At 34.9% G+C, this 23,031-nt stretch overlaps 1 protein-coding gene across 1 annotated transcript in view; it reads right to left on the reverse strand.

The window, feature by feature from the left end:
* The window catches only part of LOC116457932 (complement factor H-related protein 3-like), a 39,425-nt gene that overhangs the window by 8,707 nt on the left and 7,687 nt on the right, over window positions 1–23,031 (reverse strand). The window contains 1 exon segment of the mRNA XM_058430661.1: window positions 20,786–20,968. Coding sequence (XP_058286644.1) covers window positions 20,786–20,968 — 183 coding nt within the window.

The raw sequence follows: 23,031 nt of genomic DNA on the forward strand, positions 1-23,031 counted from the left end.
CTTGTAATTCCAGCTACTCTGGAGGCTGAGACAGGAGAATCACTTGAACCCAGAAGGCAGAGGTAGCAGTGAGTCGACATGGCAGCACTGCACTCCAGCCTGGGTGACAGAATGAGACTCTGTCTCAAAAAACAAAACAAAACAAACAAAAAACCAAAAAGGAAATCTTTCAAAGCTGATATCAAATATAAACATTTTCAAAAGAAGTTAAGTCATGCTACTATATATATGATGAAATATATTTTTGGGTCTTTTATGTGTATGTATAGAAGAAAATATTTCATGTTGTTGTTCTATGGTCTTTATAATAAAATATTTTATGTTTATCAACTCTTTTAGGGACAAAAGAACATCTTCATATATCTATTTCTCTCTTAGCTCTCATAAATGTTTCTTAGGAGAAAGATCATTGCTAACTCTTTTGTTGCCTCATCTATCTGTCTCCCAATTGTTTTCTCTTTTAATACACCTGTTATCATTGGAGTCTGCTCTCTACATTTATTGGAGGGTTAATATAGCTACACTCTAAGGACCAAAGAAATTATTTATTGAAATATAAAAGTAAAAATGCTAAACCTCCTTGCAATATGCAAAAGAATGGTAAATTCAAAACAGAATATGTATAAAAATGACATTTAAAAGGAAAACTATGATCAGGCTGCTGCCAAATGAATATTAGTAAAGAAATATTAGCAGTAAAATATATTAATCATCAGTTTAAAAAATTAATATATTTCAACATGTAGAGCATTTCCAGGTAATGCAAGACAGTTGACATATTTATTCTTCACTGATTCTCATAGGAGGCATCTCAAAATAGGAGGACTATGTCTCCCATCTTTCCAGCTCCTCTGGTCACCGCCCCCGTGATTATCAAGACCTTATGATCTTGTCTGGCATATCCTTCTCTGTTCACTGAATGACATCCATTTAATGAACAGGGCATTTACTCACTGAGACACTTTGGTGCTGGTGACCATCCTTCTTCTGTGCATATTATGCGAGTCCAAAAGGATTTTGAAGGAGACACAAAATTATAATCACAGGAGTAATAGAAAACTTCCCCTGTAGCAACCTGGGAAAATGGCTTATATTTTTCTTCATCATATAGAATTCCATGGTTTATTTTTGGAAAATCACAGAATGTTGCTGGGAAAATAACACAAAACTGAAGAGTTACATAATAAGCTACATAAAGAAATCACTAGATTATATTTTAATCATCTCATTTAGTTTTTTTCTTTCATTTAGCTTAAATGCCTTTAGCTTACATGCTTTCCAGTGTACAAATTAGGAATGAAAAGACATCACTAATTAAGAGTACATGAGTATTTGAGGAGGTAATTGTTAATGAATATAAAATTTATATTTTGGAGTGATATGAAATATGAACTCTCCTGCAATGTCTTCAAGAAGAAAACCCTCACACAACAATTTAAGAATGAAGACAGAGTGTAAGAGCAGCAAATCTTTCTGATCTACGTAGTATACAGTAGAGGGGTGATAGGGTTGTTCTTAGCTCTCAATTTACTTCTTTTCTCTATTCTCATTGACTGTCATAGGTATCTCAGCCAGAAACTCTGTCCTATTTTTTTTCAGGTGCAGAAAAGATGTTGGGTAGGTAGTTTTGTTTTTTGTTTATTAATATCATTTTGAATATTTTCTGATTACAAAGTTAATATAGTTTCAGTGGAAATAATTGAGAGAATATAAGAAAATCACTAAGAACAACTCAATCAAGATGAAGTTAGAGCTAAATTCTGGTTTAATGTTGTATATACAAATACATATTTGTATATTTGTATTTATATATTTATACTTGTATACACATATATATACGGTCAGCCCCACTGGTTTCACATCCTCTGATTCAACCAACTGCAGATCAAAAATATTTAGAAAAAAAACAAAAAAAGACAATAAAACAATAAAAATAATGCAATTAATACAATATAACAACTATTTGTATAGCATTTACATTGTATTAGGTATTATAAATAATCTAGAGATTACTTAAATTGTATGAGAGGGCTGGGTGTGGTAGCTCATGCCTGTAATCCCAGCACTTTGGGAGGCTGAGGCGGGTGGATCACTTGAGGTCAAGAGTTTGAGACCAGCCTGGCCAACATGGTGAAACCCCATCTCTACTAACAATACAAAAATTAGCCAGGTGTGGTGGTGCGCACCTGTAATCCCAGATACTTGGGAGGCTGAGGCAGAAGAATCACTTGAACCCAGGAGGGGGAGGTTGCAGTGAGCCGAGATCATGCCACTAAACACCATCCTGGGGGCGACAGAGCAAGACTCCGCCTCAAAAAAAATTAAAATAAAATAAAATAAAATAAAATAAATTGTATGGGAGGATATGCACAGGTTATATACAAATACTACACCATTCTCTCTTAGAGACATGCGTATCCTTGGATTTTGGTATCTGCTGGGGGTGGGTAGAGTCCTGGAACCAATTCCTTGAGGATACTAAAGGACTACTGTACATATATATATATATATATATATATATATATATATATATATATATACACATCCATACACAGGATGGTGCAAGATAAATTAAAACAATGTAGAAAATGGGTGAAATCTTCATGCTTTTTGACTCTTTCTTTGTGTACACATACATATGTATACACATTTTTTATTAGACTTTACATTTTATTAACAGGTTTTTCACAGCAAAATTGAGTGGAAGGTAGAGATTTCCTACATACCACTTCCTCTTCCCTACCACATGCATAACCTCCCTCACCGTCAATATAATTATCACCCAAAGTCCATAGTTTATGTTAGGGTTCACTCTTGATGTTGTACATTCCATGTGTTTGATACACTTTATCTTTGAGTATGTATTTAGCTCAAGATATTTCCTCAATATAATACTGCTCTTTGTTTTTATGTCAAGATATTTTTGCAATATAGTACTGCTGCATAAGAAATACTTTTATTTTTCACCTTATTTGGAAGATGTGTGCAGAAATTAAGCTGACAAATCAAGAAAAATTTCTCTTTTTCATCTATCTAGAAGTAATGTTTAATGCTGCACAATATTTGAAATATTATCACCTCGTGAAACCTGAAATTGATTATCTATCTGTTTAAAATTTGACATTAGATTGTTTTGGTAAAGGTATTGAGGGAAAGACTCCTGTGTTGATAATATTAACCTACCATAACTCTTTCAACTATCCTTCACTCTTCCAAAATTATAGTAGTTTATTTTCATACATTTGTGCCTACATATTCTTTGCTATCTAGAATAACTTGGTTTTCATCACCCAGTTATATTGTACCTATGCTTCAGAACTAACTCTATGACATTCATCAAATATTCACTGTGCATATCTGCAATGGTGCTAGCTAGAAGTGTTAATGTATTTTTGCAAGCCTCCTTTACACAACCACCCACTTCAAAAATAAGAAATAATTTTTCTTGCCTCAACATTCTGATAGAATATTATGAATATATTTCCTCTGGGATATATATATATACACACACACATATATATACAGTCGTACAGTTATTCACCACATAATGACATTTTGGCCAATGATGATCACTTATATGACAGTGGACCCATAAGATTATAGTGTAGCTGAAAAATTCCTATCACCTAATAGCCATTGTAACATTGCAGTGCAATATATTACTCACATGTTTGTGGCAATGCTGGTGTAAACAAACCTACAGCATTGCCAGTCACATAAAAATATACCACACACAATTTTGTACAATATGTAACTTGATGATGACAATATAGAAGTGCTACTGGTTAATGTATTTGATATAGTATAGTTGTTATCAGTATTTTATAGTTCGCTTCTTCTATTCATTAAAAAAATTAACTGTAAAACTGTTAATTTTTCCTGAGGCAGGTCCTTCAGGGACTATTCCAGACGAAACCTTTGCTATCACAGGAGAGGACAGCTCCATGTGTGTTACTGCCCTGAAGACCTTCTAGTGGGACAAGAGCGGAGGAGGAAGACAGTGATACTGATGATCCTGACCCTTTGTAGGCCGAGGTTAATGTGTGTGTTTATGTCTGTTTTTAACAAAAAGGTTTAAAAAGTAAATAAATAAGTAAAATATTTAAAAGATAAAAGCTTATAGAACAAGAACAGAAAGAAAAAATCTTTTGTACGTCTCTACAATGTCTTTTAAGCTAAATATTATCACAAAAGACAAAAAAATTATAGTTGATGAAGTAAAAAGGTTAACATAAACTAAGATTAATTTATTATCGAAGAAAAGTTTTAAAATAAATTTAGTCTATCCTGGGTGCATCAAAAGCTCAGTAATTAGCACTAAAGAACTTATCCATGTAACCAAAAACCACCTGCTCCCCCAAAACTATTGAAATAAATAAATAAATAAAATAAATTAGTTTAGCCTAAGTATACAGTGTTTATACCACCTCTAGTAGCGTATGGTGATGTTCTAAGCCATCACATTCACTCACCACTCACGTAATGACTTACTGAGAGTAACTTTCAGTCCTGCACACCCTATTCATGGTAAGAGCCCTATATAAGTCTGCCGTTTTTATTGTTTTATACTGTATTTGTATTGTACTTTTCTATATTTAGATAAACATATACTTACAGTTGTGCTACAATTGCCCACAGTATTCAGTACAGTAACATGCTGTACAGGTTTGCAGCCTAGGAGTGACAGGCTATATCATATGGCCCAGCTAGGTAGTAGGCTGTACAACCTAGGTTTGTGTAAGTACACTCTATAATGTTTGAATAAGAAGATAATCGCCTAAGGATGCACTTCTTAGAACGTGTCCCTATCATTAAGTGATGCATGACTGTTTATACACACATACACACTCACAGTTACCTATATATAGCCTTGCAATTTATTTGCCTATTTGCATTTTGCTTTTCTTTAGGACACTATAAGTTGCAGTGAGGTGTGGTTAGGGTTGTCGTTTTCTTCCAGCTTCTTTGCTACATGAAGCACAACATATTGCTTGATAAATATTTTGCTACTGGAAGCATGCAGTTTTCTATGTATACAAATGTGTTGCTTCAGTGTGTTGTTTTTGCTGTTTGGCAGGTCTCTCAATAGACACCTAAACGACAGTGTAACACACACTTACAGATCATTTAACATCTAGGCAACCTTTAGATAGAATTTCACTGAAGTTTCTCCCAGAGACTGGATTGAAGCTTGAACTTTTTTTGGTGGGGGGAGGTTTAGGAATTGCCAAAATTCTATATATTTTTCTCATATTTTTCACTTATCTTCCTCTGCTTCTCCCCTATTTAGAAATCCTTGTGTAATGCCATTTGTAACAGGTGTATAAGCCACTTAATAAATACCATAAACACAGACTTAAGAAAAATCAAATACACTCATACAATCGCACTCCTGTGATTACAGCTCAGTACAAAAGTGAAAACAAAATAAAATGAATTTCAAGGGCTAGGCGTGGTAGCTCATGCATGTAATCCCAGCACTTTGGGAGGCCGAGGTGGGTGAATCACCTGAGGTCGGGAGTTCGAGACCAGCCTGACCAACATGGAGAAACCCCATCTCTACTAAAAATACAAAATTATCCAGGAGTGGTGGTGCATGCCTGTAATCCTAGCCACTTGGGAGGCTGAGGCAGGAGAATCTCTTGAACCTGGGAGATGGAAGTTGTGGTGAGCCGAAATCACACCATTGCACTCCAGTCTGGCAAACGAGTGAAACTCCATCTCAAAAAAAAAAAAAAAAAAGAATTTCAAGCCAATAGAAATAATATTTTGCAACATTTCTAAGGGCAAATATTTAAAGGAAAGCATTTTATTTTTCATGTTGTTCTCTTATGTCAGGACTGACGAGAAACTGTTCAAATAAAACTTCAAAGGTCTGTAAACATTAGGAAACAGCAAAACAGTAAAGTAAAAACTTTCTGGAAATCAAAGGGTAAAGCATAATGATCGAAAGTCCATGTACAGACATAGTTTAATTAGTATCCTAGACCTTGGTAGAGATTTTGTTTGCAATTCCTTTGATATGGTGGCCTTAATTTCAACATGAAATAAAATGGGACCGTTTATAAAATATTGTAAGAAGCAGTTTGTAGTATTAATAAAGAGGTGATACATTACTTTATTCTAGACATTTAAGAGCTCAGAAGAAGCAATTTCTTGACAGTTCACTGGTTTATATATAAATGATATTTTCTATTGTTTCAGTAAAATATATTTCCCTCTGTTGAATGATAATTAGATTGAAATGGGAATTCCTCCATTTTAATGACTTTTAAAATTGAAATGATCAAACCTAGGAAAATAAAATCCGAAAAGCATTTTGAAGGTGGCCAAATCTTTTTGAGATTGATTTTTCTAGTTAGTGGCATTGTGGAGTTTATGCAGAATTACCCTGATACTTCACCTTGCCACCGTTATTATAGCAGGTTTTCCCTCATTTAATTCCTCTTTACATTCTCTATTTGGTGGCCATTTACCTTTGCAACTTAGAGGATGGAAAGAACTAATTTTATTCTATTTTCCTGCTAATTGCATGTTAGAAAGTATTTCCATAAAACAGATTAATATTATAACTCATTTAAAATATTTTCAGCTATTTATTCATTTAAAAATATGTAAGCATACACACAAAAACCGATAAATGTATCTGAAAAAGGAACTAAATATTCAGGTCTATTTTGAACTTACCTTCTCCCCCAACAGAGGATATCCGTGAGATTAGAATTACACTGACCATGAGCCACATGCTTGGTAGTTCCAATCTTATATAACTAAAAAATACTTCAGTGGTGGTGGTGTTGCTTTGAATCTGCTTTCATTAACAGTTATGAGCATGACTTTGAATTTCAGTGTACTAAGTGGAAGCTAGTTTAGTAAAGTCCTTTGTGGTAAAAATCAAAGTTCATGGAGGGTTGTGCAAAATAAGCAAATAGTGTCTAATCAGTGTTTTCACAATAATACTCTGAGTTTATCATGTAATATTAACTTGAGCAAAATAAAAGCTGTTCAATTCCCTTGTTGTGGTCCCTGAGTCTCTGAGATTGGAATATTCAGAAATGGGCCATTGAAGAGGAAAGAGGAAGCTCCTTCTTTTTTCTAGCCAAGAGTTCAGCTACATCAACAGGCAAGCAAGTAAAGGTGATCAGTCCTCATCTTAACATAACAGCATCACTGTTCTATTTGTAAATTCCACTTAAAACTGGTATTAAGAATGAGGTAACTTCAGACCATTCTGGCTAACATGGTGAAACCCCATCTCTACTAAAAATACAAAAATTAGCCGGGCGTGGTGGCAAGTGCCTGTAGTCCCAGCTACTTGGGAGGCTGAGGCAGGAGAATGGCATGAACCCAGGAGGCAGAGTTTGCAGTGAGCTGAGATTGCACCACTCCCCTCCAGCCAGGGTGACAGAGCAAGACTCTGTCTCAAAAAAAAAAAAAAAAATGAAGTAACTTCTTAATAGTTTTCATATTTTGTAGACTATAAAGAGTCAAATCAAGAATAATTTTTGGTATGTAATGGTTCCTGAAATTTTTGACCAAATTTTACTTCAGAATCATTTTGTTCAGATGGGACTTTGAGAATGGGTATTTATGGGTCTTGGTATATTCACTCACCACCAAAAGGCAGCAATAAAACTGGATAAAATTATAAAAATAATCTCTAGAAATTGGACAAAGAGCATACTGTTGGGAAATATTTATTCCAGAAAGTCCACATAAATCTCAGTAAAAAAGAGTGGCTGTTTTTATCCACCTTTGTCTCGCAGCCCAGTTCTGTGGCTCAGAAGTTGAACCCCAGATAGGCAAGCAGTCTATGTGGACTGGAAGCTCTGCTGCCCCACTGGAGGGGAGTGACTTTATAGCGTGGAAAAGTCCCTGCCCAAGGATCCTATTGAATACAAAGAGGTTACAGTGGGAAGCAAGTAGAGAAGATTAGTATGTGTAGAGGATATTAGCTGGGGCAAGCAACAAAGTGGCCAGTCAGCCAAAAATTTAATGGCAAAATTTGGAGAAAGGGACAGCCTAAGGACTCCCACTAAGATGAAACTTACTGATGATGGTTCAGAAGTCAATGGGAATGCATATAGCTATGTTCAATCCAGAAACCAGAGAAGTCTCTGTGAGCTACTAGTCTGCACTATTGATTCTAGTCTATCTAAACCTTATCATTTCCAATTAAACTACCTAAATTACCTATTTCATTCTCGATTCTGTGATCTCTGTTGCAACTACTCTGTTGTCCCTGATAGCGTAAAAACAGCCATGGGGAATATGTAAACTAGTGAACATGGTCGTGTTCCAGTAAAACTTTATGGACACAAATATGTAAATTTCATATAAATTTTATGAATATTTTAATTATAAAATGATTTTTCTTACTTTAATTTTAAAAAGATGTCAAAATGTAAAAACCAGTATAGTCAGAGCCCTACAAAAATAGGCAGGAGACTACAGTTCCCCATGACTGCCATTTGCCAGTCCTTCATCTGGCCCAGCAACCCCTTCTGAATTCATTTCAATTAAAAACTATAGACAGTAACTCCTGTTTAAATATGAGTGATGCTTCAAGAACTGTTCATTTTAAACTGGACTCAGAAATTATGGGGTAAGGCAGAAAGGAGAAAATTGTGATGTGTTTGAAAAGACTTGTAGATAAGTGCTGGTTTCATCCCCAAATCGTTCTTACCTCTACCACTCTATCTAGGAAATTTATCTAATAGTAAATCATCTTTGGTTTCTCCCATGTTTAACTTTTTATTTTAGTTTTATGTTTTACTTTTACTTTAGATTTGGGAGCACATGTGCAGGTTTGCTATATAGGTAAATTGTGTGTCAGAGGGGTTTGGTGTGCAAATTATTTTCTCACTTAGGTAATAAGCATAGTAATCAAAAGGTGGCTTGTTAAATCTTCACTTTCCTCCCATTCTCCACCCTCAAGTATCTGTTGTTCTCTTCTTTGTATCCATATGTACTCATTGTTTAGCTTTCACTTATAAGTGACAACATATGGTATTTGGTTTCCTGTTCCTGTGTTAGTTTGCTTAGATAATGGCCTCCAGCTCCATCTATGTTCCTGCAAAGGACATTATCTCGCTATATTTTACAGCTGCACAGTATTCCATGGTAAATGTGTACCACATTTTAAAAATCCAATCTACCATTGATGGACATTTAGATTCAATCTCCAAGCTAAGCAAAAATGAGTTCCAAAATTGAATCAGTAATTAAAAGCCTACCAACCAGCAAAAGCCCAGGACCAGATGTATTCACAGGCAAATTCTACCAGATATGAAAGGAAGAGTTGGTATCATTCCTACTGAAACTATTCCAGAAAATTGAGGAGGAGGGACTCCTTCCTAAATCATTCTGTGAGGCCAGCATCATCCTAATGCCAAAACCTGGCAAAGACACAGCTGAAAACTTCTGATCAATATCCTTGATGAACATAGATGCAAAAATAGTCAACAAAATCTGATCAAACTGAATCTGGCAGCATGTCAAAATGCTAATACACCACAATCAAGTAGGCTTTATTCCTGTGGTGCAAGGTTGGCTCAACAAACATGAATCAATAAATGTTATTCATCACATAAACCAGAACTAAAAACAAAACCACATGATTATCTCATGTTTAATTTTAATGCACAACTTGAAAACAAGGAAACCAGCTCTTTCATCCTTTATTACTGACCTACCTTCCCCAGTCTTTTTTTTTTTTTGGCAGATATTTCAATTAATGATTTCAAATATTTCCACTACTCTGCAGAAGATAAAGGATATGATATATATATTCGATGTGGTGTTTATTTGCCCATTGTTGCATATCATGTGCTGTAAAATAGCTTCCTTGATCAGAAGAATGTAACTTGGTGGGCAAAAACAATTCAAATTATTTAATTTTCATACGTTAGATTTAACTTCCATGAAAAAAACCAAGTCTCAAATACGTTTCAGTGGCCTTCAAAGCTTGCTTAAATCTTCCTGGTGTTAAGAACAAACATCAAATACAATCTATTTACTAGCTGTATGCTGGGCCATCACCCCAGTGGATATGTCCTAATGAATTTTTAAATCTTACCTATCTTGCTAAGAAACTGGACCATTATGGTAAACAATTTATACCTTTTCTGGTGCTTCTGTTGGTTTAAGTCCTTCTGTGACCATTCCTTTCATGTATATAAGTAGTTACTTCTAGGTAATGAACCGAAATATCTATTTGTTGACTCCAGTCGCTTTCCAATCCTCATAGAGTTTTATTTTGGTGGGCATCAACTTGTCCCAGTTTGATTAGTCTTTTTAATTCCCATAAAAGTAGTATCTCAGGCAAGAAGTGCTTGAATCAACTATTTTTGCATTAATTAATCACTGGTCATGAATTGGTATCAACCCATGTGATCTGGCCTTTTATGTCCTCAATGTCTTCCATAATAGCTGAGAAAACACATTAAAGTTTACCCCACTGAACTCCTTTAGTCTTATATTTTTCCATGAGGATCTGCCACAGCTTTCCAGGTAGAGTGGTAACCATTTATTTATGAACTGCCATCAGAAAGACAGGATGATCATCTAGCCTCTGGCAGCAGGTGTTCTAATGGAGAATCCCTTTAAACTCTTCCTTCAACAGCCTAAGACAGAGCTTCAGCAGTCTCTAGAGTGAGTCCCAGAAAAAGAGGAGGTATTTACTCTTGAATATGACCAAGGCCATTACTGTACCTTCTTGTAGAATTTTCCTTCATATAAAATTTCCATTTAATAATGGAACTCTTTTGGGTATTCTCTTTTTTTTTGGTGTGTTTTTCAGACAAAACCCTGACACTTTGGACATTTCAAAAGTTAAAATAATTGTATATCCTTCAATTATTGGAACCATTTCAATCAATGCCCTATACCATGCCAAATGACAGGTAATTCATTCCTTATTTTTTTCCTTCATTGTTCTTGCTAGAAATATATCATTTATTCTTCTCAAAGAACTAACTTTGGTTTTATTCATTCTTTGAGAAGATTAGAAAACAGTTTTTTTTCTATATTGCACTTGCTTCATTGATTTCTACACTAATATTCATGATTTCCTACCTTCTTAAGTTGGAACTTAGGTTAGTGTTTAGAGATATTTCTTCTTTTCTAATATACCATTTAATGACATCTCACAATTCTATGGGGCATAGAATTTTGGTGGGGTTCAAATGGATAATTCTTTTGTTTTCTGTGTATTAATGGAGGCATTCATTGTTATTCATCTGGTTAATATTCTGGGGTGGAGGGTTCAATATGTCTTCAGTCACATATTTGGTGCTTTGCCAGCAACAAGTGAATTTGGGGTTCAGGTGACTCCTGTCACTCTCAGGGCCTCTCTACAGGGTACCCTGAATTCTCTCATGCTGATTAGAAGCTACAAGACACCAAGGCAGAAGCTGCTATTTTTTAAAAACTTACATCCGTAACTGGCATAGAGATACTTATACTATATCCTATTGGTCAGAAAAGTCATGGGCTAGCACAAGTTTAAGATGATGGGGAAATAGGTCACTTAATCAGAGGATTTTCAAATTATTTGTGGACATCTTTAATCTGCAAAACATAGTAACTATGATACATTACATACTAATATTTTAATTTATCTCCACTCTGAGGTACGTATGTGTCATAAAAATAATTGTATTTAAGAATGTACTCCATTATGATTACTTACCTAGTTCATCTTTATTGATGTCATCAAATGTAACCAAGTCTTAACTATTTTAGAAATCATATTTAAATTTAAGTTTTCAAAGTTTAATTGTATTTCTAATGAAAGAGTAATGTTTTATTTCTCTACCTAGGTAGCACTCACCCATGTTTTTGAGTTTTCTGCATGTTTCCTTAAGAAAAGTTTTAAAAACAAGTCTGTGATATTTTCTCTAATTTCACAGAAGACTGATAATTTGACCCTTGTTAAAATTCTTGCGAGAGAATCTTTAGGTGTACACCAGATTGAAGATAAATAAGAATCTGAGTTAAGGTGTTCAAATCACATTTTTTAGGGTTTTCATCTAAAATAAGTATAATAAATAACTGGATTTCATAAGATGCAGCAGGTGAGGGAGCTCATCAACTAATAAAGGAAAGGAAATGGAAGAACTTCAGAGATCACAGACACTCATTGAGTCATCTCCCTTAAACATATGAATTCAAGGTGAAGGTTAGGATAATCAGACACTACACATAAGAGTCACAATTCTCACTATGCTGTTGACATTATCGCTGTGTTAAATAATTTTCAACAGTTAACATAATGATAGGTAAAAATGTGAATTGCTAGTTCTGAAAGCAAGATCACTGCTGTTAGCTTAGCAGTGTAGGAGTGGCAGATTGGTATCAGAAGTGGACGCTGAGCTTCTTTCCTTCTTCATGATATGGTAAAGGCACCATGAAATTTAAGGAGGATAGGATGAAGGGTCTGACAAACGTTTATTGCTAGGGTGTTACCAATCCACTCTATGTCTGAAGGGAAAATCCTCAGAGAAGATTATCTGGAATGAATCATAGGAGTGTAGTTTGGATTATATGACTTTGACTCAAGAGTTTGTTTTATATATATATTTAGAATATGATACAAAATGGTGGAGAAATGACTAGAAATACATTTTCTTGGTTGCTGCTAACAAGTTTGGTGATATTAAAACATCTCATGGTGGAAAGTAAAGCAAATGAACAATCAACCCCAGCAATATTGAGATAAATATCTGAACCAAATATAATTGGCTTCATGTGTGACAAAGGTTTTGATGGAGACTTGGGGAGATACAGGTTAAATCATGGCACTCCTTCACTCTGACCCTTCATCAACAGATCCTACCTTCCAAGCGCCAGGATTTAAAGACCAGATGACTATGAATACTAGAGAAGTAACATTAAATATGTGGTCTGTTTTGCAAAACAGAAAAGTGTTGGTGCCTGCCAGGTTAATCTTTCCACAGATTCCTTGAAATAAATGCTTTGTAATTTGGTAGTGAATTCAATTACCGGCTTATAGTCAGACTTTGGAAAAGGGCTGTCTTCACTTGGTCTTAGATGTTCTTGACAATGAGAATTTTATAATCGGTCAAACCAGCATCTCTAGCGAATATTAAGTAATACCAAATCTTGGGAAGATAGTGAGAGATTTTAATTGCTTAAAAATGTTAAGTGGTAAGATGATGTATTAGTGTTTTCCAGAGAAACAGAATGTATAGTGTGAGGTGCGTATAGATAGATGAGATAGAGAGAGATTTGTTTTATGCAATTGGTTTACTTGATTTGTGAGTATAAGCAAGTCCAAAATTCATAGGGCAGGCTAATAGAGTAGAAACTCAGACAAAGGTTAATGTTACAGTCTTGAGGTAGAATTTCTTCTTTGGGAAGCCTAAGTTTTGACTCTAACTGCTTCAATTGATTGAATGTGACCCACCCATATTATCAAGGGTAATCTTTACTTAAAGGCAACTTATTGTAGATGTTATTAACTCCATCTATAAAATACCTTGTTCACAGCAACACTTAGATTAATATTTGATTAAATAACTTGGATTGATAGCCTAGCTAAGCTGACACATAAAACTCACCATTGCAGATGCTAATTCTCACCAAAACACAAACGATTTTGATTAATTATGTGGCTATGCATAGTTGCAAGAAGGCTAACATGAACTCCCAGGCTATGACTGTTAGGAGTTGGCATTTCAAGATACCTGGGGTTAACACTTAGATGTAATTTTTTTTTCAGTTACCAAGAATATACTATATAATACCAAATAGCTGGAAGGAGGATATTCAGTGTTCCCAACAGAAAGAAATGATAAATGTTTGAGATAATGGAGATGCTAATTACTCTGACTACTATACATTATATATATGTGTGTGTATACACACACACACACACACACACACACATTACTATGCACCCCATAAATATGTATGGTTATTCTTTGTGAATTTTTTCAAAGGGGGATTAAAAGACAGTTCCTTGTTCGTTACTGAACTTTGATGAAGATAGCCCTCACCATTGTGGGTAATAAATCTAAAACTCAAAATGCCTATTATTTCATAGGTAATATCAGACAAGCATTCCAATTAGCATGGAACAGTTTAGAAAAACTAATAATATGGAAATGACACATGCAGCAGCCCTCCACTGGTGGTTGCTCTTGGTGTATGTTACATTCATAAGCAGTTTGCAGCCAGCATTTTTGACCAATGATATAATCCACAAAAGAACTTCTAGCTCCTTTTTTGAAATGGTCTAAACTCTGTGATTCTTTTTCTCCTTGTGCAAAGCAATCTGCCCGTTTTTCTGATAGCACATCCCAATTTGAGTGAAGCAATCACCTTGTAGATAATAAAATCTAGATTACAAGGCAAGATTCGTGGTAAATAACGTTGAAGGCAATATATCTGGAAGTTCTGAAAGAATTGAGTGGTTATCCCAAAGGCAATGCTTAGATATGTACAGACACATGGATTACGGCAAATGCTATGAATGGTCAGATCATACATACTTCCAACCCCGTAAACTGTTTCTGTTTTGCCAGATCCATTTCTACCAATTTAGAATTACAGCTGTAGATTTTGCCACAAGAAGTCATTGCAGCTGAAAACATTACTTCAAGTCCTCTGAATTTAAGTGTACATTACTAAAGGGACAATGGGCTGAGGAATGATTATTTCTCGCACTAAACTAAGACTGCCTAGATGCTGCCCCCTGACTAGTGGTAGAGATACTCCTGCCATATTTTATATTTGTAACTGTACTTTTTCTTATTGGGAATGTTCATAGAGGGAAGTTCTGGAAAGGCTATTGATGCAAGGGGCTATTGCTGCACTCTATGGGTGGGTATTATAGCTCACTTATGGACTTCCATCCAGAGATACTAAGCTTGGTTAAGATAGATAGTAAACAGAAAATGGCAAAAAGTGTGACCAATGATGAGGGAATGCATGTATGTGAGAGACTATCCCAGAGAAATAGAATAATACTCTAGGCTCCTTCTTTCTGATATGGTACTGAGGTATGGCAGATGCTGGGGGAATATATGGGGCCAGTATTACCCTGATGCCAAAATTAAACAAAGATACATCCAAAAAAGAGAAAGAAAATTACAGGTTAAAATCTCTAATAAATATCAATGCAAAAATACTCAACAAAATACTAGCAAACTGAATTCAGCAATACATTAGAAAGATCATTCATCATGACGAAATGGGATGTACCTGTGGGATGCAAGGATGGTGCAATATACACAAGTCAATCAATGTGATACATCATATTAACAGAATGAAGGATAAAAACCATATGATCATTTCAGTTGATGCTGAAAAAGCATTCGATAAAATTCAATATCCTTCATGATGAAAACCCTCAAATACTGGGGATAGAAGAACACACCTCAAAGTAACAAAGGCTGTATTCAACAGATACACAGTTAGTATCATACTGAATGGAGAAAAACTGAAATCCTTTCCTCAAAGGACTGGAACATGACAAGGATGCCCACTGTTACCATAGTTATTCAACATAATAAAGGAAGTCCTAGCTACAGCAATCAGACAAGAGAAGGATACAAAGGGCATCCAAATTGGGAAGGAAGAAACCAAGTTATCCTTGTTTGCAGATGATATGATCTTATATTTGGAAAAACCTAAAGACTCAACCAGAAAACTATTAGAACTGATAAATTTGGTAAATTTGCTGGGTATGAAATCAACATACAAAAATCAGTAGCATTTCTATACGTGAACAATGTGAAAAAGAAATCAAGAAAGTAGTCCCATTTACAGTAGCCACACACAAAGTTAAATACCTAGGAATTAAACAAAGAAGTTAAAGAGCTCTATAATGAAAACTATAAAAGACTGATGAGGAAATTGAAAAGGATACAAAAAGATGGAAAGATATTTTATGTTTATGGATTGGAAGAATCAACATTGGTAAAATGTCCATACTACCTAAAGCAATTTACAGATTCAGTGCAATCACTGTCAAAACACCAATAACATTCTTCAGAGACGTAGGAAAAAACAATTCTAAAATTTATATGGAACCACAAAAGACCCAGAATAGCCAAAGCTATCCTAAGCAATAAGAACAAAACTAGAGGAATCATATTACCTGACTTCAAATTATACTACACAACTATAGTAATCAAAACAGCATAATAGTGGCATAAAAACAGACACATAGACCAATGGAACAGAATAGAGAACACAGAAATAAATCCACACACCTACAGTGAACTGACTTCTGACAAAAGTGCCAAGAACGTACACTGGGGAAAAGATTGTCTTTCAATAAATGGTGCTGGGAAAACAGGATGTCCATATGCAGAAGAATGTAACTAGACCCCTATGTCTCACCATATAAAAAAAATCAAAGTGGATTACAGACTTAAATCTAAGACCTCAAACTATGAAACTACTACAAGAAAACATTGCAGAGAATCTCCAGGACATAGGCCTGTTCAAAAATTTTGGGGGCAATATCCCATAAGCACAGGAAACCTAAACAAAAATGGACAAATGGGGTTACACAAAGAAAAAATCTTCTTCTGCACAGTAAAATAAACAACAAAGAGAAGCGACAACCCACAGAATGGGAGAAAATATTTGTAAAGTACCCATCTGACAGGGCATGAATAACTGCAATATATAAGGAGTTCAAACAACTCTGTAGGAAAGATTCTAATAATCCAATTAAAAATGTGCAAAAGATTTGAATAGACATTTCTCAAAGGAAGACATATAAATGGTAAACAAGCATATGAAAAGGTGCTCAACATCATTGATTATCAGAGAAATGCAAATCAAAACTACAATGTGATATCATCTAACTCCAATTAATATGGCTTATATCCAAAAACCAAGCTTATATCCAAAAACCAGTAATAAATGCTTGGGAGGATGTGGAGAAAAGGGAACACTTGTACACTGTTGGTGGGAATGCAAGTTAGCATAACCACTATGGAGAACAGTTTGGAGGTTCCTCAGAAAACTAAACATTGAGCTACCATATGATCCAGCAATCCTACTGCAGGGCATACACCCAAAAGAAAGGAAATCAGTATATGGAAGAGACATCTGCATCCCTATGTTTGTTGCTGCACTGTTTACAATAGCTAAGATTTGTAAGCAGCCTAAATGTCCATCAACAGATGAATGGATCAAGAAAATGTGGTACGTATATACAATGGAGTAGTATTCTGCCATAAAAAATAATGAGATCCAGTTATTTATAACAACATGGATGGAACTGGAGATCATCATGTTAAGTGAAATAAGCCAGGCACAGAAAGACAAACATCACATATTCTCACTTATTTGTGGGATCTAAAAATAAGGGCAATTGAACTTATGGACATAGAAAGTAGATGAATGGTTACCAGAAGCAAGGGGCTAGTGGTGGGAGGCAGTGGTTGGGGGTGTCAGGGAGGAGGTGGGTACCTGTTTTCAATAGGTACAAATAAATAATTAGAAGAATGAATAAGACCTAGTAATTGATAGCACAATAAGGTGACTATAGTCAACAATAATTTAATAGTATACCTTAAATATAACTTAAAGAGTGTAATTGGGTTGTTTGTAACTCAAAGGATAGTGCTTGAGGGGATGGATACCCTACTCTCCATGATGTGCTTATTTCACATTGCATGCCTGTATCAAAATATCTCATACACCCCATAAATATATATACCTACTGTGTACCCACAAAATTAAAAATAAATAAATAAATAAAATAACTGTAAAATAGAAGAAACCTCAAAGTGATAAAGTCAAAATGTCTTGTTTTTCCTGCCAATCTCCCCCCTATGTTTTCTTCCCTTATTGTTAACAACATGCTCTCTACATATTTTTGTATTCTGAATTTTGTGTTTGCATTGTATCTTCAAAGAAGTTATAGTTAACTTGATATCAAGCAATTGTATTTTCAAATTCAAAATGTGCTTCCTGTCTAGATAAAAGGCTTGGCATATAATGATTCTTAATGGGTGTGTTAAAACAATTTAGGCACAAATTAATGAACTAATAAATGGGGGTGTTGTTTTATTTCTTTTTGAGACAGGGACTGGCTCTGTCGCTGGGTTGGAGTGCAGTGGCACAATTGTCCCACCTCATCCTCCTCTTGTAGCTGGGACTACAGGCATGCACCACCACGCCCAGCTAATTAGTTTTCTTTGTTTTTATAGACAGGCTCTTGCTATGATTCCCAGGCTGATCACAAACTCCTGACCTCAAGCAACCCTTTCACCTCAGCATCCCAAAGTGCTGGGATTACAGGATGATCCACTATGTCTGACCCATAAATAGGTATTTTGCTTGATAAATATCACACTAACTATCTTATATTTACATTTTAATATAACAACCATTCTATTTTCCCTAAGATTTCCTTTTCAGTCATTTTTATTTTCCTGCCTAAAGATTTGTAAGATTTGTTCATTAGTCTTATAATTAAAAAACCACTGGCTAGATTATGTTTCTGTGAGATTTTATCTCTCACTGTGCCTGGAACCACATTAAGCTGTACACTAGGAATAATTGTTTAGAAAGAAATGTAAGAACATTTTGATGATTGTACTTACTGCAATTGTTCTGGTTTCTTCCCTAGACTTAGATTTTTATGGGTTATTCTCCAGATTAATAATCTCTGTAATCATTCATTTCTCTATGGTTTCCCTTTGAAAACCCACTACACCAAATTTCTTATCTATCACACCAATTCACTTTGCTAGGTGCACACTCTACTCTTTAATAACCCCACTGATGCTTTTATATCACATTTTATTTTCATCTTCCTGATGGTATTGCTTGTTGCTCCTACAATTGTGGTTTCCTGCCATTTATTTTTGTACCATTTTAGGAAACTAAGGCAATCGTATTAGTCTGTTCTGATGCTGCTAATTAAAGACATACCTGAGACTAGGTAATTTATTAAAACAAGAGGTTTAATTGACTCACAGTTCCACATGGCTGGGGAGGCCTCACAATCATGGTGGAAGGTAAATGAGGAGCAAAGTCACATCTTACATGGTGACAGGCAAGAGGGCTTGTGCAGGGGAACTCCCATTTATAAAACCATCAGATCTTGTGAGACTTATTCACTACCATGAGAACAATATGGGGAAACAGTCCCCATGATTCAGTTATCTCCACATGGCCCTGCCCTTAACATGTGGTAAGATTTGAGCAGAGACACAGAGTCAAACTATATCATTCCATCTTGGCCCTTCCCAAATCTCATGTCCTCACATTTCAGAACCAATAATGCCTTCCCAAAAGCCTCTCAAAGTCTTAATTCATTTCAGAATTAACTCAAAAGTCCACAGTCCCAAGTCTCATCTGAGACAAGGCAAGTCCCTTTGTAAAATCAAAAGCAAATTAGTTATTTCCTAGATACAATGGTGCAGACAATGGTGCAGACAATGGGTAAGTAAATCTGTTCCAAATGGGAGAAATTGGCCAAAACAAAGGGGCTACAGGTCTCAACGCAAGTACAAAATCCAACAGGACAGTCAAATCTTAAAGCTCAAAAATGATCTCATTTGACTCCATGTCTCACATCCAGGTCATGCTGAGGCAACAGGTGGGTTCCCATGGTCTTAGGCAACTCCACCCCTGTGGCTTTGCAGGGTACAGCTTTTTTTTCTTTTAGGTTTTCTTGTTGTTGCCATAATTATTGGGGCTTATATTTTTTGAATTGTGTTGCTTCAAGTTCATAGTACTTGGGGGACAAAATTCTGGAAGTATACCTATGTTACTGGCTTGAGGGGTTTTTAGTGTACTCATTTTGATTCTGGTATAAGGGAAGAGGAGAATAAGGTAAAAATGGAAAAGCGCTGGGTTATGGAAATGGCTGAAGTTTCGTTAATTTCTTTCTTGCTTGCTACGGATACTGATAAAATGTAAGTAAGAATAATAATCAGAGAAAGAACTTCTCAGTGTTAACCAGCTATGTGTTCTATCAGGAAAAATTTCATGTTTTCAAGTAGGATTTAATAGTTCGTGGTTTTTTGAAACAGTGTTTTCAGAACTGTTTGAAAACTCTTTACCTCAGTGTTAATAATGTGAAAATGATTACCGGTGTTAAGCTGAGATGCCATATTTCATATGTGCGCATAAATGGATGTCATTCTTGAAGACTCATTGTATCCATTAACAAATTGAAGACTCTGAACATTCTTGGTTTTTTCTTTTTCTCTTTTTCTTTTCTTCTTCTTCTTTTTTGTCTATTTATTTATTTATTTATTTTATTTTTATTTTTTTATTTTTTTATTTTTGGAGACGGAGTCTCGCTCTGTCGCCCAGGCTGGAGGGCAATGGCGCAATCTCCACTCACTGCAACCTCTGCCTCCCGGGTTCAAATGATTCTCCTGCCTCACCCTCCTGAGTAGCTGGGATTATAGGCATATGCCAGCATGCCTGGCTAATTTTTGTATTTTTTGTAGAGATGGGGTTCACCATGTTGGTCAGGCTGATCTCGAACTCCTGACCTCGTGATCTGCCAGCCTCGGCCTTCCAAAGTGCTAGGACTACAGGCGTGAGCCACCGCCCCAGGCCGACATTCCTGTTTTAAAAAAGAAACTTGGTCATTGTTTACATGGAATTTTCTAAGCTTATACACTTATATATTAAGATCTGAAAGGCAAACATTCAGCAGAAGAGCTGTTTGTGAACACAGTTCTGGGGTAATAACCCATAAAAATTCTAGTATAAAAAAGCAAATATCAAACTTATTACTCTGATTTTCTCATGTTCTAGAATTTTAAGAACTTACATATGCATCTTGGTGGTTCCGACCACTCTCCATTACTACATGTTACATAATTAGAACCCTGAAGTTCATAGTAGGACTGGCATTGGTACTCAACTCTTGACTGTGGCACATATACTTTTAGTAGAAAGGAGGTGGTATCTCCATTGCTAATAGGTGGAGGAGGCCCACACTTTTCTGAAGAATCTGAAAAAAAAAATACTTTATATGTGGGGAAAAATCAACAGTCTTATTGGGAACTTTCTAAATAAAGCTTTTTATATACTCTTAACTGTATCTTATTTGATTTCTTAGGAAGACATTTGTATTTTCAACCTTGTTTTTTTTTTAAAGTCTCAAGATAATTCACACTCATAGGAGGACTACATATATATGTACATATATGTACACACATATATGTCTACATATATATGTACATATATGTACACACATATATGTGTACATATACATATGTAGGTGTCTATTTATTATTTTATTTAATTCTAATAAAAAAATACTTGAATAAAATACTTACTATAACATGTTGGCAAATGGGACCACCCATCTTCACCACACACTATGGAACCTGTGGTGTTTCCATAACTGCTTTCATATCCATCATAGCATTCATAGTCCAATGTGTCATGGAGCTTAAACCACATGCCATTACTCTTGGCTCTGGAATTCTCAAAAACAGGCATATCACAAAATTCTGAAACAAAATAAAATTGAGGATTGCTTTTCTATGCCATACGATGCACAACTCAACTAAGAAAGTCCTATTGTAGGGATAAAATTTACCAATCAGTGTGTGCTAATAAATTGAGTACTATTAAAAATAGTCTGACAATCAGTGCTTTTTGTGCTATAATAGTTAATTACAATAGTTAAATATATTTCTCTCTGTATATTCTTTCTCATCATTCAAATCTTGTGAAAATACATTAGAAACATTTGGTCAGATCTATTTTTATTTGTGAAAAATCTCATTGTCTGTTATTAAAGTCTATTATTATGATGGTACAATATATTATTTTAAAGATGATAAAATTTTGTGAATTTAAAAGTTAATGTAACCATTTATGTAGTTATGTAATGATTTACTAACAGTAAGGGTGTATATGTTAGATAAAAATTATATTAAATGGATATAAGTTCCATAAAAATTTATGAAGCATCCTGTCTTTTATTTTACAAGTTTTAAAGTAGATCATTTATCAAAGCTGAGTAAAATTGAAGTATACACCTTTTTGTTTACACAGAGCCCATGATAAGCATAGAAATTGAAAACAGTATTCTAGAAATGTAGGAATTGATATAGCCCCCAAAACTCATGGTAACATTGAGATAATCACTTTGTAAGTGTATCTTTCTTTTTTCTCACTTAGTTTAATAATTTTGAGAGTCATCCATGTTGTATTATGTATCAAGGTTCCATATTATCTCATGGCTAAAAATAGTTGCATTGTACTCTTGAAAATGAAGTGGATTTGGGAGTATGTAAATTATACAACAGTATCTGGGTTAAAAATACATTAAGCAATTTATCTTTAAAAATCTTTGTGAATATATAAAGAGGAAAGAAAAAAAATCAACTTTTGCCACTGAAAGATTTCCTTTGTTCATTATGCAATCTCTTTATCATAATAAGTAAAGGTCAAGCATGTTCAGAGAACTTTACATGTAAGGAATCCATTGGCAACTATGAGGTTTGTAAACATTCAGCCCACCCACCTATCCTTTTCCTTTACTTGTTTTCTCTGTAGTAAACAATAGGGTGGAGATAATTTTTTGATTGGATATCCTCAGTAGCATCATTGATACAAATTATTAAGGTCTGATTCTCCTGATGCTAGCAGAAATTCAGAATTAAGCACTCATTTCTCCCCCAACATGTACAACTTTTCTGAGTGTGAGCAAGGAATACAATAAAAGCAGTTGATAATTTTGAAATACAAAGAAAGGGAAAACAACAAAGTTTTTATTGGCAACTAACACATTTTGCTGATATTCTCATGCAGCTCCCTAACTAGTCTGTACATGATGGGATTGCTTTTATGTAAAGGCAAATTGAGTTGTAAGAGATGAAATGATCATCTTCCCAAGTAGCCATTACTCTAAACATGCAAAAGACTTAATTTGGCACAGAATGTTAAATGGTTTTAGAAGTATTTGTATCTCTTTACTCCTAAAAGTGTTTTCTATATTTTTAAGTAAAACACTATCATCTCAAAGAGAGGAATGAAGTAGACAGAAACTGAATGGGAATA

This window comes from Hylobates moloch, unplaced genomic scaffold, assembly GCF_009828535.3.
Source record: "Hylobates moloch isolate HMO894 unplaced genomic scaffold, HMol_V3 SCAFFOLD_18, whole genome shotgun sequence".
Taxonomy (NCBI): domain Eukaryota; kingdom Metazoa; phylum Chordata; class Mammalia; order Primates; family Hylobatidae; genus Hylobates; species Hylobates moloch.